This window comes from Pipistrellus kuhlii, unplaced genomic scaffold (genome assembly GCF_014108245.1).
Source record: "Pipistrellus kuhlii isolate mPipKuh1 unplaced genomic scaffold, mPipKuh1.p scaffold_m20_p_77, whole genome shotgun sequence".
Classification (NCBI taxonomy): domain Eukaryota; kingdom Metazoa; phylum Chordata; class Mammalia; order Chiroptera; family Vespertilionidae; genus Pipistrellus; species Pipistrellus kuhlii.
The window spans coordinates 257,165-279,684 of record NW_023425581.1 but is presented as its reverse complement, the minus strand read 5'-3'; the positions used below and the strand labels follow the sequence as shown (position 1 = coordinate 279,684).

The 22,520-nt window shown below is 44.6% G+C and overlaps 2 protein-coding genes and 1 long non-coding RNA gene across 4 annotated transcripts in view; all 3 read right to left on the bottom strand.

Moving 5' to 3' along the window:
- Positions 1-5,538: 5,538 nt before the first annotated feature.
- ATP5MG (ATP synthase membrane subunit g) lies at positions 5,539-12,974 on the bottom strand. Its single transcript, XM_036423099.2, has 3 exons — positions 12,671-12,974; positions 7,298-7,458; positions 5,539-5,749 (listed from the first exon to the last, which is right to left on the bottom strand). Exons 1-3 carry the CDS (start codon positions 12,720-12,722, stop codon positions 5,651-5,653), a joined length of 312 nt encoding a protein of 103 aa, XP_036278992.1. The 5' UTR covers positions 12,723-12,974; the 3' UTR covers positions 5,539-5,650.
- Positions 12,975-14,868: 1,894 nt separating this feature from the next.
- LOC123651732 lies at positions 14,869-16,809 on the bottom strand. The gene is made up of 2 exons (XR_006740606.1): positions 14,940-16,809; positions 14,869-14,905 (listed from the first exon to the last, which is right to left on the bottom strand). It is a non-coding gene; the product is annotated as an uncharacterized LOC123651732 (long non-coding RNA).
- A 720-nt stretch (positions 16,810-17,529) lies between these two features.
- Positions 17,530-22,520, bottom strand: part of UBE4A (ubiquitination factor E4A) — a 51,883-nt gene continuing 46,892 nt past the window's right edge. Inside the window, exons 17-20 of one of the 2 annotated variants that reach the window (XM_036423095.2) lie at positions 22,241-22,421; positions 21,719-21,866; positions 19,652-19,809; positions 17,530-17,716 (exon numbers count right to left, since the gene is read on the bottom strand). In XM_036423095.2, the coding sequence (XP_036278988.1) occupies positions 17,590-17,716; positions 19,652-19,809; positions 21,719-21,866; positions 22,241-22,421 (614 nt within the window). In that variant the 3' untranslated portion in view covers positions 17,530-17,589. Of the gene's footprint in view, positions 17,717-19,651; positions 19,810-21,718; positions 21,867-22,240; positions 22,422-22,520 lie in introns of those variants that run through there. The other variant, XM_036423096.2, reaches the window with a different exon arrangement.

The following is a 22,520-nucleotide window of genomic DNA, read 5'->3' as shown; positions in this document are numbered from 1 at the left end:
AGCACTGGAAGGCTAGCTGAGAGGAGGCTCTGCCATCTGGGAAGGAGAGAGAAGGCACGCTGAACCTCAGGAACTGTGAAGGTACAGAGAACTGTGTGCGCGAAAAGGTGCTGGCTTACTCCCGGCGCGAAGAGGGCAGACAGCTTACGCTTGGCTGGCTTTCTTGTTCGAGAGGAAAACAGAATCAGTCTACTGCTCTGATAGATGGCCCCAGACAGGTAGAGGCCAGACTGTCAGGCAGTGGGCAGAGATCTCTCGGAAGTGTGTGAAGCCAGAGACCATTACTGCGGGACTTGGGGAGGAGCCCAAGGGAAAACAAAGTTTGCACCAACCCGAGACTCCACCCCATCTATGGCTGAGCACAGAAGCTTTCCCAGAGGCTGGCTTTCTCTAAGGAGGAACTGGCAGGAACCCAAAGCTTGTCTGTGCCTTTACCAAAGAGGTGCGCATGCCTGCAACCAATCTTCCGAAACTCTCCACGAACAGGACTTTTCTAAGGCGAGACTGACAGGGAACCAAAGATTGTCTGCGCCACCCCAAGACCCTGCCCTATCCAAGTGGAGTACAGAAGCCCTCCTAGCTGAGACTCTGCTGATCCTCACAGCCAACTGGCTTGGAGATCAACGCTTCCCAGTGATAAGCTAGGCTTAACAACAAGACTGCACACACAGCCCACAAAGGGCTACACCAAGACTGTCCACCGCAGGTAACTGGGAAGGCTGTGCTACTGGGCTCTACCAGAACACCTAGAACACAAAGCTATTCCATCAAATCAGGGAAACAACTAAAATGCAAACAAGAGGCAGGACACAAAGGAAGGAGATGGAGGAAAAGAAAAGATTGGACATTGAGTTCAAAATTACAGTTATAAGGTTATTCAAGAATATCCTAAAAAAGGCCGATAAAATAAATGAGACCTATGAGGATATGAAAAGGGAGCAACTAGAAATAATAAGGGATCAACTAGAAATGAAGAAAACATTGTCTGAAATAAAAAATATTATACAAAGTTCTAAAAACAGACTGGAAGATCACAAGAATCAAGACAAAAATTTAGAACAGGAAAAGCCAGAGGACACTCCTCTGCAGAAGGGAGAAGATAAGAGAATCCAGAAAGTTGAAGATAGTGCAAGAAACCTCTGGGACAATTTCAAGCGAACCAACATCAGAATTATGGGGGTCCCAGAAGATGAGAGAGAGCAAGATACTGAAAGAATACTGGAAGAAATAGTGACAGAAAACTTCCCCCACCTGGGAAAAGAATTAGACTTACAAGTCCAGGAAACCCGCAGAACCCCAAACAAAAAGAATCCAAGGAGGATCACACCAAGACACATCATAATTAAAATTCCAAAAGCAAAAGACAAAGAGAGAATATTAAAAGCAGCAAGAGAAAAGAAGGTAGTTACCTATAAAGGAACACCCATACGATTGTCAGCTGATTTCTCAACAGAAACCATGCAGGCCAGACGGGAATGGCAAGAAATATTCAAGGTGATGAATAGCAAGAACCTACAGCCAAAAATAATCTACCCAGCAAAGCTATCACTCAGAATCAAAGGACAGTTAAAGAGCTTCACAAATAAAAAAAAGCTAAAGGAGTTCATCACTGCCAAACCAGAATTATATGAATTGCTGAAGGAGGTTATTTAGGAAGAGGAAGAAGATAAAGATAAAAATTATGATAAACAAATAGGTAACTATCAACAAGTGAATCTAAAAACCAAGGGAATTAAAAAATCTGATGAACAATATTAACTGGTGAATATAATAGAATCAGAGGTATGGAAGGGGAGTGAACTGATGATTCTCAGGGAAAAGGGGAGTGGGGGTGCGGGAAGAGACTGAACAAAAACTGTGCACCTATGGATGAGGACAGTGGGGGATGGGGAAAGGACAGAGGGTGGGGTGGGAACCTGGTGGAGAGGAGCAATTGAGGGGGGGAAGAGGATCACATTTGTAATAATCTGAACAAGAAAGATTTTAAAAAAACAAAACAAAACCCACAGCCCTAACCGGTTTGGTCCAGAAGATAGGTCCAGCATCAGCCTGAAGACTGAAGGATCCCAGGTTTGATTTCAGTCAAGGGTACATGCCCGGGTTGTGGGCTCAATCCTCATTAGGGGGTGGGCAGGAGGCAGCCAACGATTCTCTGCCTTTATTGATGTTTTTCTCTCTCTCTCCTTTCCTCTCTGAAATCAGAGAGGGATAGAGTATTAGAAACATTGATCAGTCCTAACTTTTGCTCAGTGGATAGAGCATCAGCCTGAGGACTCAAGGGTTCCAGGTTCGATTCTGGTCAAGGGCATGTACCTTGGTTGTGGGCACAACCCCAGTGGGGGGTGTGCAGGAAGCAGCTGATTAATGTTTCTCTCTCATCGATGTTTCTAACTCTCACTCCCTTTTCCTTCCTCTCTGTAAAAAAAAAAAAAAAAAAAAAAAAAAAAAAATCAATATATTAAAAAGAAACATCTATCAGCTGCCTCCTTCACAACTCTTACTGGGGATGTACCTGCAACCAAGGTACATGCCCTTGAATGAAATCAAACTTGGGACCTATCAGTCCGATGCTCTATCCACTGAGACAAAGCCGTTAGAGCTCAATAAAAAAATATAAAACACCCCAAATCTCTATAAAAGGCTGTGACCAACCGGCTGGTACATGACGTGTACAGGCAATTTAAAAAGACGAGGATATGCGATACATATAAACCTCTTGCTGGCGCCAATTGCACGCGTTTTGACCTCATTGTTGATTATGAATTTGGTTGACACTTCTATTATAAAGGGCAAATAGCGATATCAAAATATTTCTTCTAATTAATTTCCTTTCAATGTCCATGAATCCGTTGGGCCACTAGTTACATATGAAAATAAATTTTAGTTAATTTTAACACTGCATGAGAAATTCATAAAGATCACCATTCTTGTAGTATCTTTTTCGTCTTCTGCTACCGTTTCCCAGAAAATAAGACAGTGTCTTAATTTTTTCTCCCAAAGGTGCGCTAAGTCTTATTTTCAGGGGATGTCTTATTTTTCCATGAAGAAGAATATGGTACACGTTTATTGTTAAATGAAAATAAAGGAAATTTATTATCTGTATACACGGTATGGTATTACGGTAGTTGTCAACACAAACCAGACAAACTGTGAATCCTACAGTATTAAGAATTTACTCATTTATTCAATGACAATCATGTCATCATCTTCTGGAACATCGTAACAATCCAATTCCTGAATTTCCTGGTGAATTTCCTGTGATTCTTTCAGAATCAGTGGACCAAATCTCATGTTTAGCGATAGCATTCTGAGACAGAGCCTAGGGGGGGCTTATTTTCGGGGGATGCCTTATATTTCACGCAGAAGGAAACCTGTAAGTAGGTTTTATTTTCGGGGAAACACGGTATGCATGTTTAGTTATTGAATGTGCTCTGGTCAGTGTGGCTCAGGTGGTTGGAGCATCATCCCACACCAAAAGGTCACAGGTTTGATTCTCGGTCAGGGCACATACCTAGGTTGCAGGTTTGATCCCTGGTCGAAGATCTCCAACTGACATGTCTCTCTTACATCAATGTGACTCTCTTCCACTCAAAATCAATGGAGGCTGGCCAGTGTGGCTCAGTGGTTGAGTATAGACCCAGAAATGAACCAAGAGGTCATGGGCTTGATTCCAGTAAGGACACATGCCCGGATTTGGGCTTGCTTGATCCCCAGTAGAGGTGTGCAGGAGGCAGTGGACAGTGTTCCCTCCTCATTGATGTTTCTATCTCTCTATCCCTCTCTCTTCCTCTCCCTCTAAAATCAAATTAAAAAAAAAAAGTCAATGGAAAAAATCTCAGGTGAGGTTAAAAAAAAAAAGTTACGGAATGCTTTTTAAGAGTTTCAATTTTGAGCATCTGTGTCTATTGCAGAAGCAGCGTTAGACATAGCTTCACATCCCAGCAGAGCGGGGATCTCTATGACAGCTTATCTACATAAAGCCTAAGTGACTGTTACGACTGGCCAACCAGCTGACACACACTGACCACCTGGGGATTCAGAAGCTCAATGCAGGAGCTGCCCCCTGGTGGACAGTGTGCTCCCACAGCCAGCCTCCCGAGGCCCCTCCCTTGGCTGGTCAACCTCCTGCAGCTCCTCCCTCAGTTCCCGGTACCCCATCCCAGCCTGGCCAGCCCACCTCCTGTAGTTCCTTCTGGCAGCTGGCTGGCCCCCAATAGACCTAGATTGCCAGCCAGGCCTGAGGACCCCACCCATGCATCAATCCGTGCACCGGGCCTCTCACTTACGAAGCTAAAGCAGCAGCATTCCAATTGTAGTGGGTAAATCTGGGATTGACAAGACAGACATTAACACTAGTAAAGGATGAATACTACATTGTGAGCAAGATGCTTTCCAATGCACAGTCATCTTTGGTTACCAGCAGCTAGTACTGCGTGTTTTGCAGGGGCTGCAGGAGTTACAATGGATTGAGAAAGTACCAGCGAGCCTTTCAAAGACTCCCCAAAGAGCCGAAGAATGATTAAGTCTATCCTATAGCCTCAGTACTATGGCTTAAGATGATAGACTGATAACTAAACTTGGTGTTAAAGATGTTATAAAAAACAAACAGCCGAAACCGGTTTGGCTCGGCGGTAGAGCGTCGGTCTGCGGACTGAAAGGTCCCAGGTTCGATTCCAGTCAAGGGCATGTACCTTGGTTGCGGGCACATCCCCGGTGGGGGGTGTGCAAGAGGGAGCTGGTCGATGTTTCTCTCTCATCGACATTTCTAGCTCTCTATCTCTCTCCCTTCCTCTCTGTGAAAAATCAATAAAATATATTTTTAAAAAAATTAACCCCCCCCCCACAAAACAAACAAACAAAAACAACAACAACAAAAAAAACCCAAACAGCCGAAACCGGTGTGGCTCAATGGATAGAGTGTGGGCTTGGGGACTGAAGGGTCCCGGGTTCGATTCGGTCAAGGGCATGTAACTTGGTTGTGGACACATCCCCAATAGGGGGTGTGCAAGAGGCAGCTGATCAATGACTCTCTCTCATTGATGTTTCTAATTCTCTATCTCTCTCCCTTCCTCTCTGTACAAAATCAATAAAATATATTAAAAACACAAAATCAAAGAACCACAAAAAAAAACCACACCAAAAAACACACCCAAACCCATCCCACCAAATACCCCAATATTACACAGAGGCTGTCAAAGGTCTTTCTCTGACTTCAGCAAAGAGAAACCATCCAAATTTTATTCTTTAACTACTGATTTAACTCTAATATAAGTTAGTACAATTTTTCCTACTGCAGCAAGTTCTCATTTTCTTAAGGCCTTTTCTGGAAATAAAATGTCTTATTTCCCACCTTCAAATTAAAATGTTATCCTCATAAATATTATGTATCAGGTTGGTATATTCACTTAGATGCTTTCCATATTTCAGTGTAAGCAAAAACATGTATTTAGAGCTATATTAATTATTAAAGCAAAAGACAATCCAACCAAATATCAAGAGAAATTAGGACCTCTCCATGCATGTTTGATACAGAAAACATTGATTTTGACATATCTCTTTTTTATTCAAATACCATTCTGATCGCTCACGGTACAAGAATATTCAAATAATAAACAAAAAAACCAACACTGCAGGTGTTCAAGATTGGTTTTTAAACATCATAGCCAATGATGTTGCGCTTGCCGATGATCTCGCCGACATAAAACCACATCCACACCTCAGTGGCCACCAACCCATTCAGCAGAGCTTCCTGGGGGAGGGAGGGGGGCAAAAAAGGGAAGCATAAACTTTACTGTACATCTTTTTGTTACATATTTAAAACTATTATTTTATAGGATTAAATGACAGAATATAAGGATGCCATAAAATTAGAGAGAAGTTTTAGTCCAAGTCAAGAATTACTGATGTTAACTCTGTTCAACTGCTGAGAACCCCTAAACGCAGTCATGTAAGGTAAGTAGTTCAGACTTATACATTCTTTCAGACCAGCCTTTAAAGATCCAAACTGACATAACACTTTCGTTATTAGTTCATGAGACACTTTATAAGCTCTAAAACAACCCACATCCTGGAAATAGCTGACACGTTAAGACAGGGCATTCATAGGAAAGGATCGCTATGGGAAGAAGGCAAGTCCCTGAATAGATATTTCTGATAGAGAAAAGTCTGTTGAATGATAAAAGGCTCTGTTCTTTAGACATTTTTATTTACTTATTATTTGCCTTAATTCTTGTAATTATTCAGTTTCACAAATCAATGTTTTACTGCCTTGAAGAGAAAAAGTAAATAGATAGTTCCAGAAAGCACTATGTAAGTGCAAATATGGATCTTGAAATTCTAATTGAAAAAAATACCCTTCCCCTTTAAATTAGACCAGAAATACTGGAAATTTCCTGAAAATATCCACATTTTTCAGGATGTAGTTTCTTAAGTCAGCAATAATTTAGTTATTTAGGTTTTTTATCCTACGCTTCAATCATGCAAGCAACATAAAATATGTTCCAGCTGGTTGGCCTGGCACAGTGGTTGAGCATCAGTCTATGAACTGGGAGGTCACGGTTCAATTCCCCAACCTGGATTGTGGGCTGATCCCCAGTGTGGGGCATGCAGGAGGCGGCCAATCAATTATTCTTTGTCATCATTGATGTTTCTGTCTGTCTCTCCCTGTTCCCTTCCTCTCTGAAATACAAATATACTAAAAAAATAAAAAGCAGGTTCCAAAATCTTATAATGTTTAGATTTTATCTTCACACAATTCAATAATCCTTTATAACATATTATATGCTTGTTAGGTTTTGATATTTTTATCCTTCATATGAATGTTAGCTACCTGATTGTTATATTCTAAGAGATCTTTTGACCACATTGCAGATGAAAAAAAGTACAGAATGAGCAAAGTAAGCCATTCTATTTTAGTATACTAACCAAAATTGGAAGAGAAAAATGTTGCCCAGTAAAAAGTCACTTTTTTGTTAGCAATAGAAAAGTAAGATATGAAACAGCCCAATCAGTCAGCAGTCAAGAGATCATCTCTCATTATGTTAGTTTCAGCTTTCCTGGGAAATACATATATTAATCAAAACAATCAGAAAAATCCCAAGGAAAGACTTTTTCTTAATGCATATGCTATTAGTTAATTAATTAACCCTCATCTGAGGATATTAAAAAAAAAATTGGTTGTGGAGAGAGAAAAAGCAATTGGCTGCCCCTGTTGGCACCTCTTTGGTGTGCTGGATGACAGGCCAACCAACGGAGCCCCCCAGCCAGGGCCAGACGGTTTCGTTTAGCACGTGGTTACCTTAACGGTGAGCTGTTTGAAGCTTCCAGTCTGAGCACTCCGGACTATTTTTTTGATGCCCTGAATAGCTGTAGGGATCTCAGCAGGGGTTGGAGGAATCAGCTCAACCTTGGCATAGTGCCAAAACGTGGCCAGTCGAGGCTTCGAGTAAGTCACAGCAGCTGGAAAACAAAACAAAACAGGATGAACTCACCAGAGACCGAGAGGCAGATGCGTGGGCTGGACACACATTTATTCATTCACTGCTGGCATCAAACGTGCACCTGGAGTGAAGGTCAAAGTGGCTCCCCGGCAATAAGGGCCTTTTAAAGATGCACAACACCTGTGTCACAGGACGTTCAATCAGGCAGGAAGTATGCACACCTTCAATTATGCCAGACTTCACCAGTGGGCAGCAAGTACTGCTTATTGATGTAAATATATTTTATTGATTTTTTACAGAGGAAGGGAGAGGGATAGAGCTAGAAACATTGATGAGAGAGAAACATCAATCAGCTGCCTCCTGCACCCCCCCCCCCCCGCCCCGGGGGATGTGCCCACAGCCAAGGTACATACCTTTGACCAGAATCAAACCTGGGACCCTTCAGTCCACAGATCGACATTCTATCCACCGAACCAAACGGGTCAGGGCACTGTCACTTTATTTATTTGTGAACCAGAGGCCTGGTGCACGAATTCATGCACGGGTGGGGAAGGACATGGGAGGTTGGCCAGCCAATCCCGCCTCTGATGGCCATGGGCAGTTGGCTGACTAGCCCCACCCCCCGGTCGAACTTCCAGTGGAAGGAACAATTCACACATTTGCCTTTTATTATATATGTAAAGTTATTAGAAGCTGCACTAAAAAACAAGGAAACAGCAGCGAGGTAACACTTCCTTGGTAGAGGCATCAGAAGATTTGAAGGCAGGAGGTACAGGTGAGGAGGAAAGGAGCTATGCAGATGGCACCCTTCAGAATGAGATTAAAACTTGTCACACACAATACTGGCCACAAATCCAGATGGAACTGTCCATTAGCATCCATTTTTGGTATCCTTATCAATACTTGCTGGATTAAATCTTTCTTTAAAAAAAATCACTGTAGATCCTCCTTCAATATATCACAAATAATAGAAAACCTACTTGTATTGTTAAGAGCAGCCAAAAGTATTACCAATTCCTCAATGTATTTACTATTTCAGGAAAATATTTTTTAAAAAAATATATATTTTATTGATTTTGTACAGAGAGGAAGGGAGAGAGAGAGAGAGAGTTAGAAACATTGATGAGAGTCATCAATCAGCTGCCTCTTGCACACCCCCTACTGGGGATATGCCCGCAACCAAGGTACATGCCCTTGACCGGAATCGAACCCGGGACCTTTCAGTCCCCAAGCCGACGCTCTATCCATTGAGCCAAACCGGTCCCGGCTTCAGGAAAATATTTTTAACAACCAGTGTGTAGATGTAAGACTATGGTAATGATTTCATCAGGAGGAAGACATTTTATTTAAAAAAAATTACAAGACAAATGTAATAAAAGCATAAATGCATGAGCATCCACAAAGTGTCTATTGTTCAAAGACAGAGTCAAAGCTTCGAGTACTTTTTCTATTATTAATTGCCTGTATTTAATATTTCACTACTCTTTTTCTTTTTTTAATATATTTTATTGATTTTTCACAGAGAGGAAGAGAGAGGGATAGAGAGTTAGAAACATCGATGAGAGAGAATCATCGATCAGCTGCCTCTTGCACACCCCCCACTGGGGATGTGCCCACAACCAAGGTACATGCCCCTGCTCGGAATCAAACCCAGGACCTTTCAGTCCGCAGGCCAATGCTCTATCCACTGAGCAAAACCGGTCCCGGCTATTTCACTCCTCTTTAGAATTACTATTTCCTTCATCCTCTGTGCTTAAGGCTATGGGAAAATACATTTTAAAACTGATTTTATGGAGAGGGAGAGAAGGAGCCAGGGAAAAGGGAGGGAGAGGAAGGAAGAGAGTAAACACTGATTTGTTGTTCCACTTGTGCATTTGTTGGCTGGTCCCTGCATGTGTCCTGACCGTGATGAAACCTGCACGTTGGTGCGTGGGGACGATGCTCCGAACGGGGCGACCAGCAGGACGAGGGGAATTTTAAGCAGACACAAAGTTCTAAGAGAGAGTTCTAAATAGGCGACAAGGGGCCGAAGACGGGGCCATCAGAAAGTACAGTCTGCCTGACCAGTGTGGCTCAGTTGGTTGGGCATCACCCTGTGCACGCCAGGTGGCTGTTTGATTCCCGTCAGCGCACATCCCCAGTAGGGGGTGTGAGGGAAACAGCTTATTATGTTTCTTTCTCTTCCTTCCTCTCTTTAAAAATCAATACAAATATATTTTTAAAAAGTACAAAGTCTGTGTAACTCTTTAAAATTTAATCTTAAATTTCACCCTTAAACAGAGAGGCAGGGAGAGGGATAGACAGCCAGAAACATCCGATGAGAAACATCAATCAGCTGCCTCCCGCACACTCACCACTGGGTATGTGCCTACAACCACAGGCCAATGCTCCATCCACTGAGCCAAACTGGCCATTCCTATGAATTTATGTTTAATATATAAACAATCCTATATAATAAAACCCTCATGTGCAAATCAACCGAATGGTGGAACGAAGAGTCGCTATGATGCGCACTGATCACCAGAGGGCAGATGCTCAGCACAAAAGCTGCACCCACCCCCTCCTCGGGGCCTGCAAGCTGGTGGTGCCAGGCTGCCAGCCAAGGCAGCAAGGCAGGTGCCAGAGGGAGTCCCCCTGCCTGTTGGCCCACAGATCAGTGCTGATCGCTGGCCAGGCCTAGGGACCCTACTTGTGCGTGAATTTCTGCACCGGGCCTCTAGTTATATATATATATATATATATATATATATATATATATATATATATATATATATATGTGTGTGTGTGTGTGTGTGTGTGTGTGTGTGTGTGTATGCATATATATATATATATATATATATATATATATACACACACACACACACACACACACACACACACACGTATATACAAGGTTTAGTGTCCACACACATACCCTTGTTCACTAAGAGGGCCTAGAACAATGATATAACTTAATAGCAAGGAATATATCCAGTGTCTAGCTTTTAGTTTAAAAAAACCATAGTCCAATAAAAAGGAACTAGCGGCTCCTTGGGAGCAATGGCTGATTCTAAGGCGGGGCAGGGAAAATAAAAGATGAGCCTGAGGCATCCTGTAGTACCAGGAAGTAAAGGGGGCAGTCAGAAGGACAGAGGTGCCAGACTGAAGAGTTCTCAGTGGTCAAAGCTGCAACAATCTGAGCACAACAGAAAGAACATACTTCTGGCCCTCGCTGGTTTGGCTCAGTGGATAGAGCATTGGCCTGTGGAATGGAGGGTCCTGGCTTTGATTCCTGCCAAGGGCACATGCTTGGGTCGCCTTAACCAAGTGATGAAAGCTAAGTTCACCTCTGACATTACATGGACATCACACACATCCTGGTATGTGATTAGAGCTCTTCCCTTTTGTGGCATTCTTTCTCAAACCCGTAGCTCCAGACTAACATTAGACAAAACTAAACAGGAGACCAAGCGTACAGGATACCTACACATACTTACAGATACCTTCAAACTGTCAAAGTCATGAAATATTGGAAAACTGTCACACCACAGGAGGTAGGGAGATTGACAAAATGCAAGGTGGCACCCTGGAATGGCTCTTGTAACAAAAAGATTAATAAAAAAATGAGTGAGCCCTAGCCAGTGTGGCTCAGTGGATAGAGTGTCAGCCTGCAGACTGAAGGGTCCAGGGTTTGATTCCTGGTCAGGGCACATGCCTGGATTGTGGGCTCAATCCCAATGTGTGGTGTGCAGGAGGCAGCTGATCAGTGATTTTCTCTCAAAGATGTTGCTATCTCTTCTCTCACTTCCTCTCTGAAATCAATAAAAATATATTTTAAAAAGAAAAGGGTGAAATCCAAATAAAGTATCAAGTTTAGTAAAAAGGAAAAAAAAAAGATACTCTGAACTTTGTGGGGAAATTTAATGCTAACATTACTTATTTGTAAGATTCTTTGTCCTTCAAGGGAATTAACAGATACAGTAATTTTAATTAGTCATTTATTATTCACATTTCATAAGCTGAGTTATATTATAAAGCAAAATATATTTCCACTTTCACATCCTGACCCCAGTTGACTTCTTTCTTAGTACTTTTGTAAGAATAACCATCATTATCTTCCAATTATTCACAATTGAGGAAAGAATTTACCTATTTCATGATAAAGTTATTTTTGTATTACCTTTAATTTTTGGATTTTATTATTAAAATTCACCCCCACACACAATCTAAATGATGTGAAAGCCACTTGAAACTTAAAAATCTTGCCTCATATTATTCGAAGTCCAAAGAATGAAGCCCTTATTCCTTCTATCTTTATTTATGTAAAATTGTAGAGCTTTGTCATACAGGTGCCTCGATGATCTCAGTAAAGTTGCAATCGTAAGTTCTTTGGGAAAATGTGTAAACTAGTAGACTGCAGGAGAGAATAGTTATTTATAGCATCTGCCACCGTAAGGCCTTCACTCACTCACTGTCTGGCGAGGGAGGAATGCAAGAGAGAATAAGTAGAAAATACCAATAACCGTGTATTTTAAAAAGTCTATTCACATGTCATAATCAAACGTGAGCGAACGCTACCGAGAGGACCCCGCTCGGCCCAGACTGGACGCCTCCACCTCGTGAGAGCGCTCCTCGCTCCGCGCGTTCCCTCCGGGAAAAGCGAGCCGCCTGGGCCCGCACTCCGCACCGCCGAAGGGCAGGGACCGCCGCCGGCGGGCCGCGCGGGGGGCTGACACACTGACCTCCCGGCAACGCCGCGCCTTTTCAAACGGAAACACCCACGGGTGCTCAACTATAGGAATCAGACTAGTTCACAACCCATTTTTATGCTTATTGGGCCAGGGACATTCGTCCCTGAAATCCAATTCCACCTAAAAACCCTCCCAGGACCGGGCGTGCTCAGTGGCTGAGCACTGACCTATGAGCCAGGAGGTCAGTCCGGGTCGGGCACAGGCCCGGGTTGCAGGTTCGACCCCCAGCGGGGGCGTGCAGGAAGCAGCCAGTCAATGAGCCTCTCATCACTCATGAAATCATTAAAAACATATATTTAAGAAACTCTCCCAGGATCTGGCCAGTACAGAAAGCAAAGTCAATGTTCACAAAGTCACGCAGCCTGAAGAGCTTCTGCACGGTGAAGCGGACGAGCTGGCGAGGCCCTTTCTGTCCCGCACACACCGGGCCCCCTTTCCCAGAGGTCCCCGCAGAGCCGCGCCCCCACATCCCCACCCCAGGGCAGGCTCCGCCGCGCTCACCGTTCACCAGCGCGGGGCCCTTCTCCGCGAGGTTCCGGACAAACTGGGCCATGGCGCCGGGAGGGACACTGTGGCCAGAACCGCCGGCTGAAAGTCACCCTCGCAAGGACCCGCCGAAGGACCCCGCTCCGTGTCCAAGGTCAGGCCGTCCTCCTCGCGCCGGCCCACGATACTTAGGTGTCCCACGGCTCTTCCGGAATCCAGCTGGTAAATATATCTTCTTCAGCCACAGAGGAACGAGGGCACGAAAGGGCGAGAGTCTTCGAGGAGAACGCAGAATTCCCGGACAAGCAGGCACTTCTTGGGGCAGCCGCCCGAAGCCGGAAGGCAGTGCGTGCGCCCGGAGGCTCTCTGTACCCGCCCCCACTCTTCCGCCCCGCCGCCGGGAGCCGGAAGACCGCGAAGGGAGGAGAGGCGCATGCGCCCTGCGGTTCTCGGGACTCGTTCCTCACTTTTCCGCCCCGCCACCCGGAGCCGGAAGACGGCGAAGAGGCGCATGCGCCCTGCGGCTCTCTGGACCCGTTTCCCCCCCCCCCCCCCCCCGCTTCCGCCCCTCCGCCCGGAGCCGGAAGACGGCGAGGGGAAGAGGTGCGTGCGCCGAAAGGTTCCTAGTACCCGCTGCTCGGAGCCGGAAGGCGGGAGGCGGGAGGGGAGGAGACGCGCATGCGTCCTGCGCCTCCCTGGACCCGCCTCCATTCTCCTGCCGGTGGTGCTGCGCTTTGGAGAATGGAGGGAATGAGGGCTTGCGCTGACCCTTGTACGCCAACGCGAGCGCTTTACAAAGCCAGAGAGGCTCCGGCCAAACATGTCACGTCCGGGGCAGAGCAGGCGCCCCACAGCCTTTCTTTAGCTGATGTTCTCTTACCAGGATTGGAATCCAATTTCACCAAGTCCCTAACCAGCCCCGGGAAAATATGCAGATATGAGGTACAAAATCACGTTTACTGAGGACTCCCAGTATGCCAGGCACTTTGGAATATAAAGAAAGTCTGTAAGTTAATAAACGGCCACGTAGCTAGTGAATGGCAGAGACGGGATCAGAAGAGGTTGCAATGTAAACAGACAACAAACATATCGGTTAGGCGGTTTGCTGACCTGCAGAACGTTGAATTGATGTATAACTGGACGACTACCACAAAGAGTTGAAACTTTATAGTTGAACACGACTGGAAGAAAACATGAAGCAGGGAAGTGGCACTTGAAAAACAAAATTATAACTACCCTGGGGAAAAGTCAGAAGTAAAACTTTTGGGTTGATGGAATATAGGTGGGAAGAAAAATTAGGAGTCAAGAGCAGGATTTCAGTGGAATAATTCAGCTGTCTTAAACAAAAGAGAGGTCAATTAAGGATGGGGAAGTTAATATGGCAATATGGAAACATTAGCTGGAGCAGTTTCAAAAAATTAGAAGTCAGAGTGAATGAAGAAACATGGCTATAAAGGAAAACAAGTCAGAAAACCAAACGGATGTGGAGGTCAAAGGAGAGACTGAAGATAGAGAAGGGGGTTGATATCCTGAGGAGGCAAGAAAGGAGGCTGGAGGGATTAGCCCTGGAAAGGGGCCTTTTCCACAGGTGGGGTGATGGGAGAGGATTTTTGACAGTGAAAATTCTGGGTCTACATCTTTTTTAAAAATATATCTTATTGACTTTTTACAGAGAGGAAGGGAGAGGGATCGAGTGAGAAACATTGATCAGCCGCCTCCGGCCCCCCCCCCCCCCCCCCCCCCCCGCCACGTGCCCGCAACCAAGGTACATGCCCTTGACCAGAAACGAACCCGGGAACCTTCAGTCCGCAGGCCTACACTCTATCCTCTGAGCCAAACCGGTTTCAGCTGGGTCTATATCTTTCTAGTGAATTAGAAGGCAAGGTCATCTGAGCGTGATGGAGTTTGGAATAGCTATTGAAGTTAGGGACACACAAAATTTTGGGCAATGTTAGAAACCACAGTTTATGGTTGCATAGTTCTAAAGATGGCCATCTTTTTCCAACAATGGTCTGTAGTTTGGATATTGGGGCGGGAATGGTTGGTTTAACCGAGGCTGAGGTCTTAAGGCAGAGAGTACAGAAACACCGGCAAGGGGGGCGTGAGGTCAGTGACTGGAATGAAAGACAGTTTAGGCCAGATAAAGGAGGAGGAAGCCCAAAGGGAACTGACTAGGAGGCTCACCTTCAGAGAGAACTACAGGTTACCTGCTAAGGCAGAGGAGGTCAGCCCGTCACAATCTGAAACTACCTGGAACAAAAGGGAAGGTCAGAGTCCTTTAAACTGCCACGAGCTTTTAATACTGTAATAAAGGAAGTGATGACAAAGGTTATAAGTTAGGTATTCATTTATTAAATACAAGCTTTGAACAAATACCCCCAGGTGAGAGTGACAAGAAATAACCTTCCTGGAATGTTTCAGAGCAGTTATGTCCATCAAGTTTTATTTCAGTCAACCTTTTTGTTCTTCATATTGTTTAGTTTTGTCTTTAAGTTTGTCTCCTGTTTGGCTGGTAGAGCGTGTGCATTATGTATCTATGTCATCAACAGTGCCGCCTGGGCGCCTGGCTGACAAAGGCACCCAGGCCACTTACCAGCGTCAAATAAAGTAAAGCTTCTGTAGAGTGTGAAACCTTTAATAACATTTCTTTCAGGTTTTACATATCCATCTTAAAAACCCAGATTACGTGATGAAACCTAGTACATTTCCCAAGTTTAGTATTACCCTCTTAGTAAGACTATTAGAGCTGATTAAAGAGTCTCCATTTTCCTATCATACTCCAGCAAAGCCAACACAGCAAACTAGGTATGTCAGAGAGTCTGCTTTCGTAGATTTTGAGCTGGTTTTTAGTTCCAGATAACAAAACACCTCGTTAAGCTTCCAAGTGCACATACGCACTGCGTTGTACCAAAATAATAATTTTTAGTCTCATTTTTGGATGTTCTTAATTATATGGCTTCCTTACCAGTAGTGGCCTTACGCTATACACTTGCTATGTAATGAGTTTAAGACATTCAGCAGCATTAATGGTGCCACAGCCATTCATAAATTTCAGGAAAAGGGCTTTAATAATAATAATAAAAAAGCTTGCCAAAAAAGGCTTACAATCTGAAGACAGAAGAGGAATACAGATACAGATACAAACACAGGTTGTTGACTAGAAAGCCGCTGGGAATGCTGCTGTATGAGGTTTTGTGCCCTTTTTTTCTCCAAATTTCTCCTATAAAAACCTGGTCTTTAAAAAAAGAAAACATCCTATGTGGTTGGGCTTGGAAGATAAATGCAAGGTGGTGGAAGCTTATTTTATACACGGTTCATTCCCAGTAAAGGAGGCTAATAAATATGAAGCTAATTTTAAGAAAATAAACAAATTCTGTCAACCCATGCCTTCAAGGCCTAGGAGGCAACACTGAATTCCTCTCTCATGTTCTGGCATTTGCACATCTTATAAGCACAGCAGTAGGCAACATCTTTCTACGGTGCGAGATGCCCTCTATTATTTGTGTTTTTCCAGTTGATACCACCAAAAACATACCAAAGGCTGTTGATAGGAACTTGACATATTATGAGACTGACATCTTATTTGAAAGACACCGTGGTTAACATTAATGTCCTTTAAATGAAGCAATGATCCCTGTTTCCAGATCATACCCTTTTTCTTGTCACTTAGGGTATCTGTGGGCTTAGAGGGACAGTGATATAGACGTCCATAGGGGACTGTGCCTCACTTAGCATGTTAGCTGCATAGCTGAGTAGGGAACTCAAGCTCAACTTGTAGAAGGGGTCCCTCCCACCTACTAACTATGCGGGGCTAAGGTGATATTTAAATGGTTTGTTAACTGCTCACCTAGGCTGAGTTAGAAGCAGTTCTTGGGATTGAGGTCATAAGCTTAAACAGTAACTATATACATTTCACAGTCTCAGGATTTTACCTAGAAAAATGTGTTAGTGGCCACACACTGTATATATCTTACCATGGAAGGACGATTTAAAGTGGGACTGCTTATACTAGGCCAATATAAAAAACACATGGTATGTATACTGAGATACACTGTTGATATTAGTGTCTTCAAATGGCATTTTTCCTGCTTACCGTATTCGTTATCTAACTTCTCTACTCAGCAACAGATTTCCATAAGCTAAATTGGGCTCAACATAGCTAAGGCTCCGTAGCTCAGGGGTTAGAGCACTGGTCTCGTAAATTGGGCTCAACAGCCTCTTTTATTCTTTCCCCTCAGAATTTTCTGGATAGTGTCAAAACTGCAAGTTTATCCTGTCAATCTTCCCAAAAATATGGTAGGGCTGTTTTCTGTGGTAAAGACAATCCCACGGGACAGTGTTTGTATCTCTGAGTTATGGAGATGATACAAAATTAAGAGCTATCAACAGAACTGCATACCATTCCTTTCTTTTTCCATCTCACCTATCACCTTACCGTGCCCGCAGGCACCCAGCTCCCGCCTCGATGTGGAAGGTTGCCCTGTAACTGCGGAGCAGCACAGAAAGGAGCCGTGGTCCGGGCCACGAAGGCTAGGGCTTTCTGACTGTCAGCTGTCACCGACATATGTGACAGCCTGTACTTGAAAGCAGTGCTCACCAAAGATGAGCAGTTCTTGGAAGAAAAATAGTGAGGTGGCAGAAGTGTTAGCAGTGGAAGTTAATATAATTTAAGGTAGGAAAGGGGAGAAAAAGGAATAGGGAGAGAGAACACAGGATAAAAATTAGTGATGATACTCAGACATGGTGGTGATATAACTAAAATTTCCTGTAAGCTAGGAGAGCCTTGTCAAGTTCTTAGGAATCTTAATTATCATAATTTGAGCAATAATTTAGTAAAAAAGAAAGAAAGAAAGAAAGGGACAGAACCAAAGAGAAATCACAAACAACTGTTTATCTTCACTCGGGGGCTGGTTTGGTTGCTTTAGTCACAGTATTTATTCAAGTTGCTCCTTTTGTTGTTTCCTCTCTGCCAGCCACCGTTGGATTTTTTCCTTTAGTTCTGTGTTTGGCCGGATCTGGTCCATGGTGAGGGGGCTACGGTTAAAGGGATCTGTTTGGTCACTGGGACAGAGAGAAAGGAAAATGGGGTTATTGAATCAGTTCTAACACCCTAAGCCAAGACTAGAATACCTGGGATCTTACTTGGAGACTGAAGCTAGAGTGCATTTGAACTAAGTGCTGACTTGAGGTTAGAAAGAATGATTCAGGAGGTTTTTCTTTTTTCCCTTTTCAGATTATTTAGCTACCTTGTCTTTCTGCTTCTAAACAAAATTTATTTAAACATTGTTCAGTTTCCCTCGACGGGCCCCTGCGCACGCACGCCAGCGGGAGGAGCTGTTTTAGTGATGGCGTCAGGGATGGGGTTGGGCCCTGGCCCAGCCAGCTGACTGCTGTCCTAGCAGCTGCAGGCGGTGGCTTCCTGACGGAGGGAGGTTTCTAACATACTTTAAGGGCTGGCTTATCTTCTTTTTATTCTGAGGCCCCAACAAAGTATAAATTTTCACTCACACTTTGAAAAGATGTACCACCCAGCACAGCATCATGCATATAGTGAATACTTAATACTAAATACCACGAAATGGAAAATCCTTTCCCTCCAATATTTACAAAATTGTATTTCCTTAAATTTGGGTCAACTTTCATAACTGGATTTTAAACAGGCCGAGTCTCTCAGACCCTTTCTGGGCAATGCTGCCCGGAGAGCGGCAGCTGGGCCCCCGGACACCAGGCTGACAGCACACAGCAGGCAATGTGAGTCACCGTGAGCTGAATAAAAAGGCACCCTACCTTTTACATTTTTATAAAATTAAAGCAATTTAAATCCACTTTAACATCTATTATAATATTTACGTCAGATGACCATACAGGGACAGATCCCCCCAAAATGGGGCCTGACACTTTCATAATTTGGGTCTCTTTAAGAAAAAAAGAATGCTGCCCTAGCCGGTTTGGTTCAGTGGATAGAGCATCAGCCTGCAGACTGAAGGGTCCCGGGTTTGATTCTGGCCAAGGGCACCTGCTGGGTTCCAGGCTCGGTCCCCCTCTCCCCGATATGGGGCCACACAGGAGGCAGCCAATCAATGATTCACTCTCATCGTGGATGTTTCTATCTCTCTCTCTCTCTTTCCTCTCTGAAATAAAATATTCTACATAATAAAGAGGTAATATGCAAATTAACTCTCACACTCTCACAAGATGGCTGCCTACAGTCAGTCTGGCAGGGTTAGACCAAAAGACTGAATAAGCAGGCTTCATGGGGCGACCAGATAGGCAGGGGGCTTAGTGAGGGATGACCAAACAACTAAACAAGCAGACTGCACGGAGTGACCAGACCAGTGAGGGGGCCATGACAGGCGACCAGGCCAGCAGGGGGGAGGGGCAGTAAGAGGTGACCATGCCGGAGGGGTGTGAGTTGGGGGCAATAAGGCTGGCAGGGGGTCCGTGAGGAGCGACTAGGCTGGTGGGGGAGAGGGAGGGGAGAGCAGTTGGGGGTGACCAGATTGGCAGGGGGATGGAGTTAGGGGTGACCAGGCTGGTGGTGGGGGGGCAGTTTGGGGGAGCCTGTCCAGTAGGGGGGGTCAATAAGGAATGACCAGGCCGGCAGGGGGGGCAGTTGGTGGTGGCCTGGCTGGCAGCGGGGGGCAATTAGGGGCAACCAGGCCTGCAAGGGGGGCAGTTAGGGGTGACCAGGCAGTTAGGCAGCTGAGGGGACACCTTCCCCCCACTACCCCCCCCCCGCACGAATTTTGTACACTGGGCCTCTAGTTTTTTATAACATATGTTAACAGAAATTATTTCCTTAAGGAAGGAATAGATAAGGTTAGATCAGTATTTTACAACAAGGTGTCTTGCTTTGGATGTTTAAGTGATACACTCTACCAATGCCTTCCCATCACATACAGAGTCATCTCTGGGGCACCTCCTGGCTGCTCCACCAAAACCAGAAAGCCGGAGGACAGGTGCACACCGGCCCAAGGCTGCTTTCCCCGGGCCTACCTGAGCAGGTGTCTGGCGATCGTGGACCTGTCCACAGTGACTCTGGAGGACGGCAGCACCACGGGGTCAGACATCAGGGTGCTCATGATGGGATCCAGGAACTCGTCGCAGGCGTCCGCGTAGGTCTCCTCTTCCTGTTGCTGCAGGTCTGCAAGAGACTGAGCACAAACAGCAGCGCTGAGCGCATTCACAGTGGACGGTTCAAATGCTCAATGCCTGTCCCTTAAAGCGCATAGAACCTGAAAGGGTGTATCTGAAAGGTAATGACCTTCACAGTGACAATAACAAGTCTCAACTTTGCTTTCTAAACAGGCCAAGATGGATATTATGGGATCACATTCAGCATCCAGCCCAATTCTGAAACTTCCATTTGGCTCAGCTGCTGGCAGTCATGCCTAAGAATGAAAGCAGCACATGACATACATCTTTCTGGCAACAGTCCTGTTGTAAATGTCATAATCCCAAAGGGGAGGAGCCGGAGGGCTGTTATCTGCCCAGTTACAGTCACTCATGAAGTTCCGGTGCTAGGCACAATCAGGTGTAAGAATTTAAGAGTGCCTTCAACCTTTGATTCTTTCATGACTCTAGTTCCTCAGGGCCCCGTCTGGCTGAACTGGAGGCAAAGATGAAGCCCAACTTAAGAAATAAGTAACTCGACGAAAGAAGGACTGACTTTATTCAACAAAGTTTTCTATCAGACACTGCGCCATGATTTTTCTGTTTTCATAACTGCTAATGAAGCTCTGTTATACCCCAGACAAAGGGATTATTAGCTAACTACAATACAGGATTTTAATTTTAATTATTTTTTTAATTAAAAAAATTTATTGATTTTTTACATAGAGGAAGAGAAAGGGATAGAGAGTTAGAAACATCGATGAGAGAGAATCATCGATCAGCTGCCTCCTGCACCCCCCCCCCACTGGAGATGTGCCTGCAACCAAGGTACATGCCCCTGACTGGAATTGAACCGGGACCCTTCAGTCTGCAGACCAACGCTCTACCACTGAGCCAAACCGGTTTCGGCAGGATTTTAATTTCTAAAATGTATGGCTATTCCCACATAAGCCAACTACCAACCACAAATATAGAGAACAGAGAACACCAATAAAAATCAGTAACTAAAAACAACTCATCATGGATTCTATTGTAAGAAGTTCTGCTTTTTAGCATTAACAATGTAGATTTTCAAATCTATTGGTGACACTGCACAAATGTTTTCATAAAACAGCCTTCAAGAATCTGTACACTCTTCTATTCTAGCAGAAGCTTCTTAAATCAATTTTTCTGTCTTCTCAACATTAAAGAAAGTAGTATTGCCTGGCCAGTATGTCTCAGTGGTTGAGCATGTACCAAAGGGTTGCTGGTTCAATTCCTGGTCAGGGCACATGACTGAGGTGTGGGTTTGATCCCCAGTAGGGGGTATGCAGGAGGCAGCCATGTTCGTCTCTCATCAATGTTTCTATCTCTCCCTTCTTTCTCTCTCTCTAGAAATTAACAAAAAAACATATTAAAAGAAAAACAAAAACCCACAATAAACTGAAACTAAAAAAAAAGGTAGTATTGCCCTGGCTGGGTGGCTCAGTGGGTTAGAGCATTGTCTTGATATGCTAAGGTTGCAGGTTCGAACCCTGGTCAGGGCACATAGAAGAACCAACCAATGAATGCATAAATAAGCCAAGTAGCAAGTATCAACGTTTCTCTGTGTTCCCTGCTCTCTCTCTCAAATCAGTAATACAAAAATAGTATTAAGAATACTGTAGTTCTAGTTATTGACTAATCATGTTTATATTTTCTCAAGGCAACAGCTGAGTCAACAATGTAATAATAAAAAAAAGTTTTTATTGATTTTGAAAGAGAGAGGAAGGGGGAGAGAAACTTCTACCTGCTGCCTCCCATACACACTCTGATCAGGGATGGAGCCTGCAACCTGAGTGTGTGTCCTGGCAAGAATTAGACAGGAGGCCTTTTGGTGCACAGGACAACGCTCAACAAACAGCCACACTGGCCAGGGCAACCATGGGGCCTTCCAGGACATGCCAACAAACAAATCCTCCCCCCCCTCACCTTGATTCTCTCCGCTAAGTTGGTGAAAGCCACAATCATATCCCCAGGCTTATTTATTTTCTTCAGAACGCGGATTGTCTGCGCAAGAAGAGTGGGGGAGTAGGAGCGTCCGTCCTTGGGCACGGTGGCACAGAAATTCTCCTCATCCCTGAAGTCAGCATGGGAAAGAAGGAGCATCAGAGGAGGGAACCAATGGGCTGAGGAACAAGGGTCCCTACCACTTAAATGCCGTGAACGTTCTCTGATAAACATTTCTTCTAATTTTTAGGAAGGAAGTCTATCAAGTATTCTGAGGCTTTGGAAGAATACTGCTTTTCCAAACAACATACAACCAGCAAAATCTCTCTCTGCACAGACCAAGGCAGACTGTTGGCAATTCTGAATAATGTCCCACAGGTAACACAAAAATCTCATTTAAAACTACAGAGGATTCTTTCACCAACAAAACGGACCATTTCTTTTCTGCTTCCACATCATCCCATATCAAACCCCTCTGGCTTGCCCAATTTAAATCTCAAGTACCCAAGATTTAAGTAGATCGTGCAGATATCTGATACGAGCTGTTGAGGTTTGAAGTCAAATTCACTGAAGTCCTTGACTTTCAAGGCCCCCATCTTGGGGCCCACCAGGTGCTGCAGGAAGTAGTTGAGCATGGAGATGATGCGCTCGGCCAGGAACGGGTGCACAAAGAGGGACTTGATCTCTGCAAGGAAAGCCAGACGGAAACCTCAATCCATTAGCCACCTTTCGCTTACGTCTTAAGAGTTTTGCTGGGAGACCTCTGGGGACTACTACTTTTTAA

Excerpts from the sequence above, each read along its gene's own strand:
- ATP5MG (XM_036423099.2), bottom strand. The coding sequence starts at position 12,722 with ATGGCCCAGTTTGTCCGGAACCTCGCGGAGAAGGGCCCCGCGCTGGTG. Across the intron at positions 7,459-12,670 it reads GGGCCCCGCGCTGGTGAACG|CTGCTGTGACTTACTCGAAG; the intron begins GTGAGCGCGGCG and ends TTTGTTTTCCAG. Across the intron at positions 5,750-7,297 it reads TCAAACAGCTCACCGTTAAG|GAAGCTCTGCTGAATGGGTT; the intron begins GTAACCACGTGC and ends TCCCTCCCCCAG.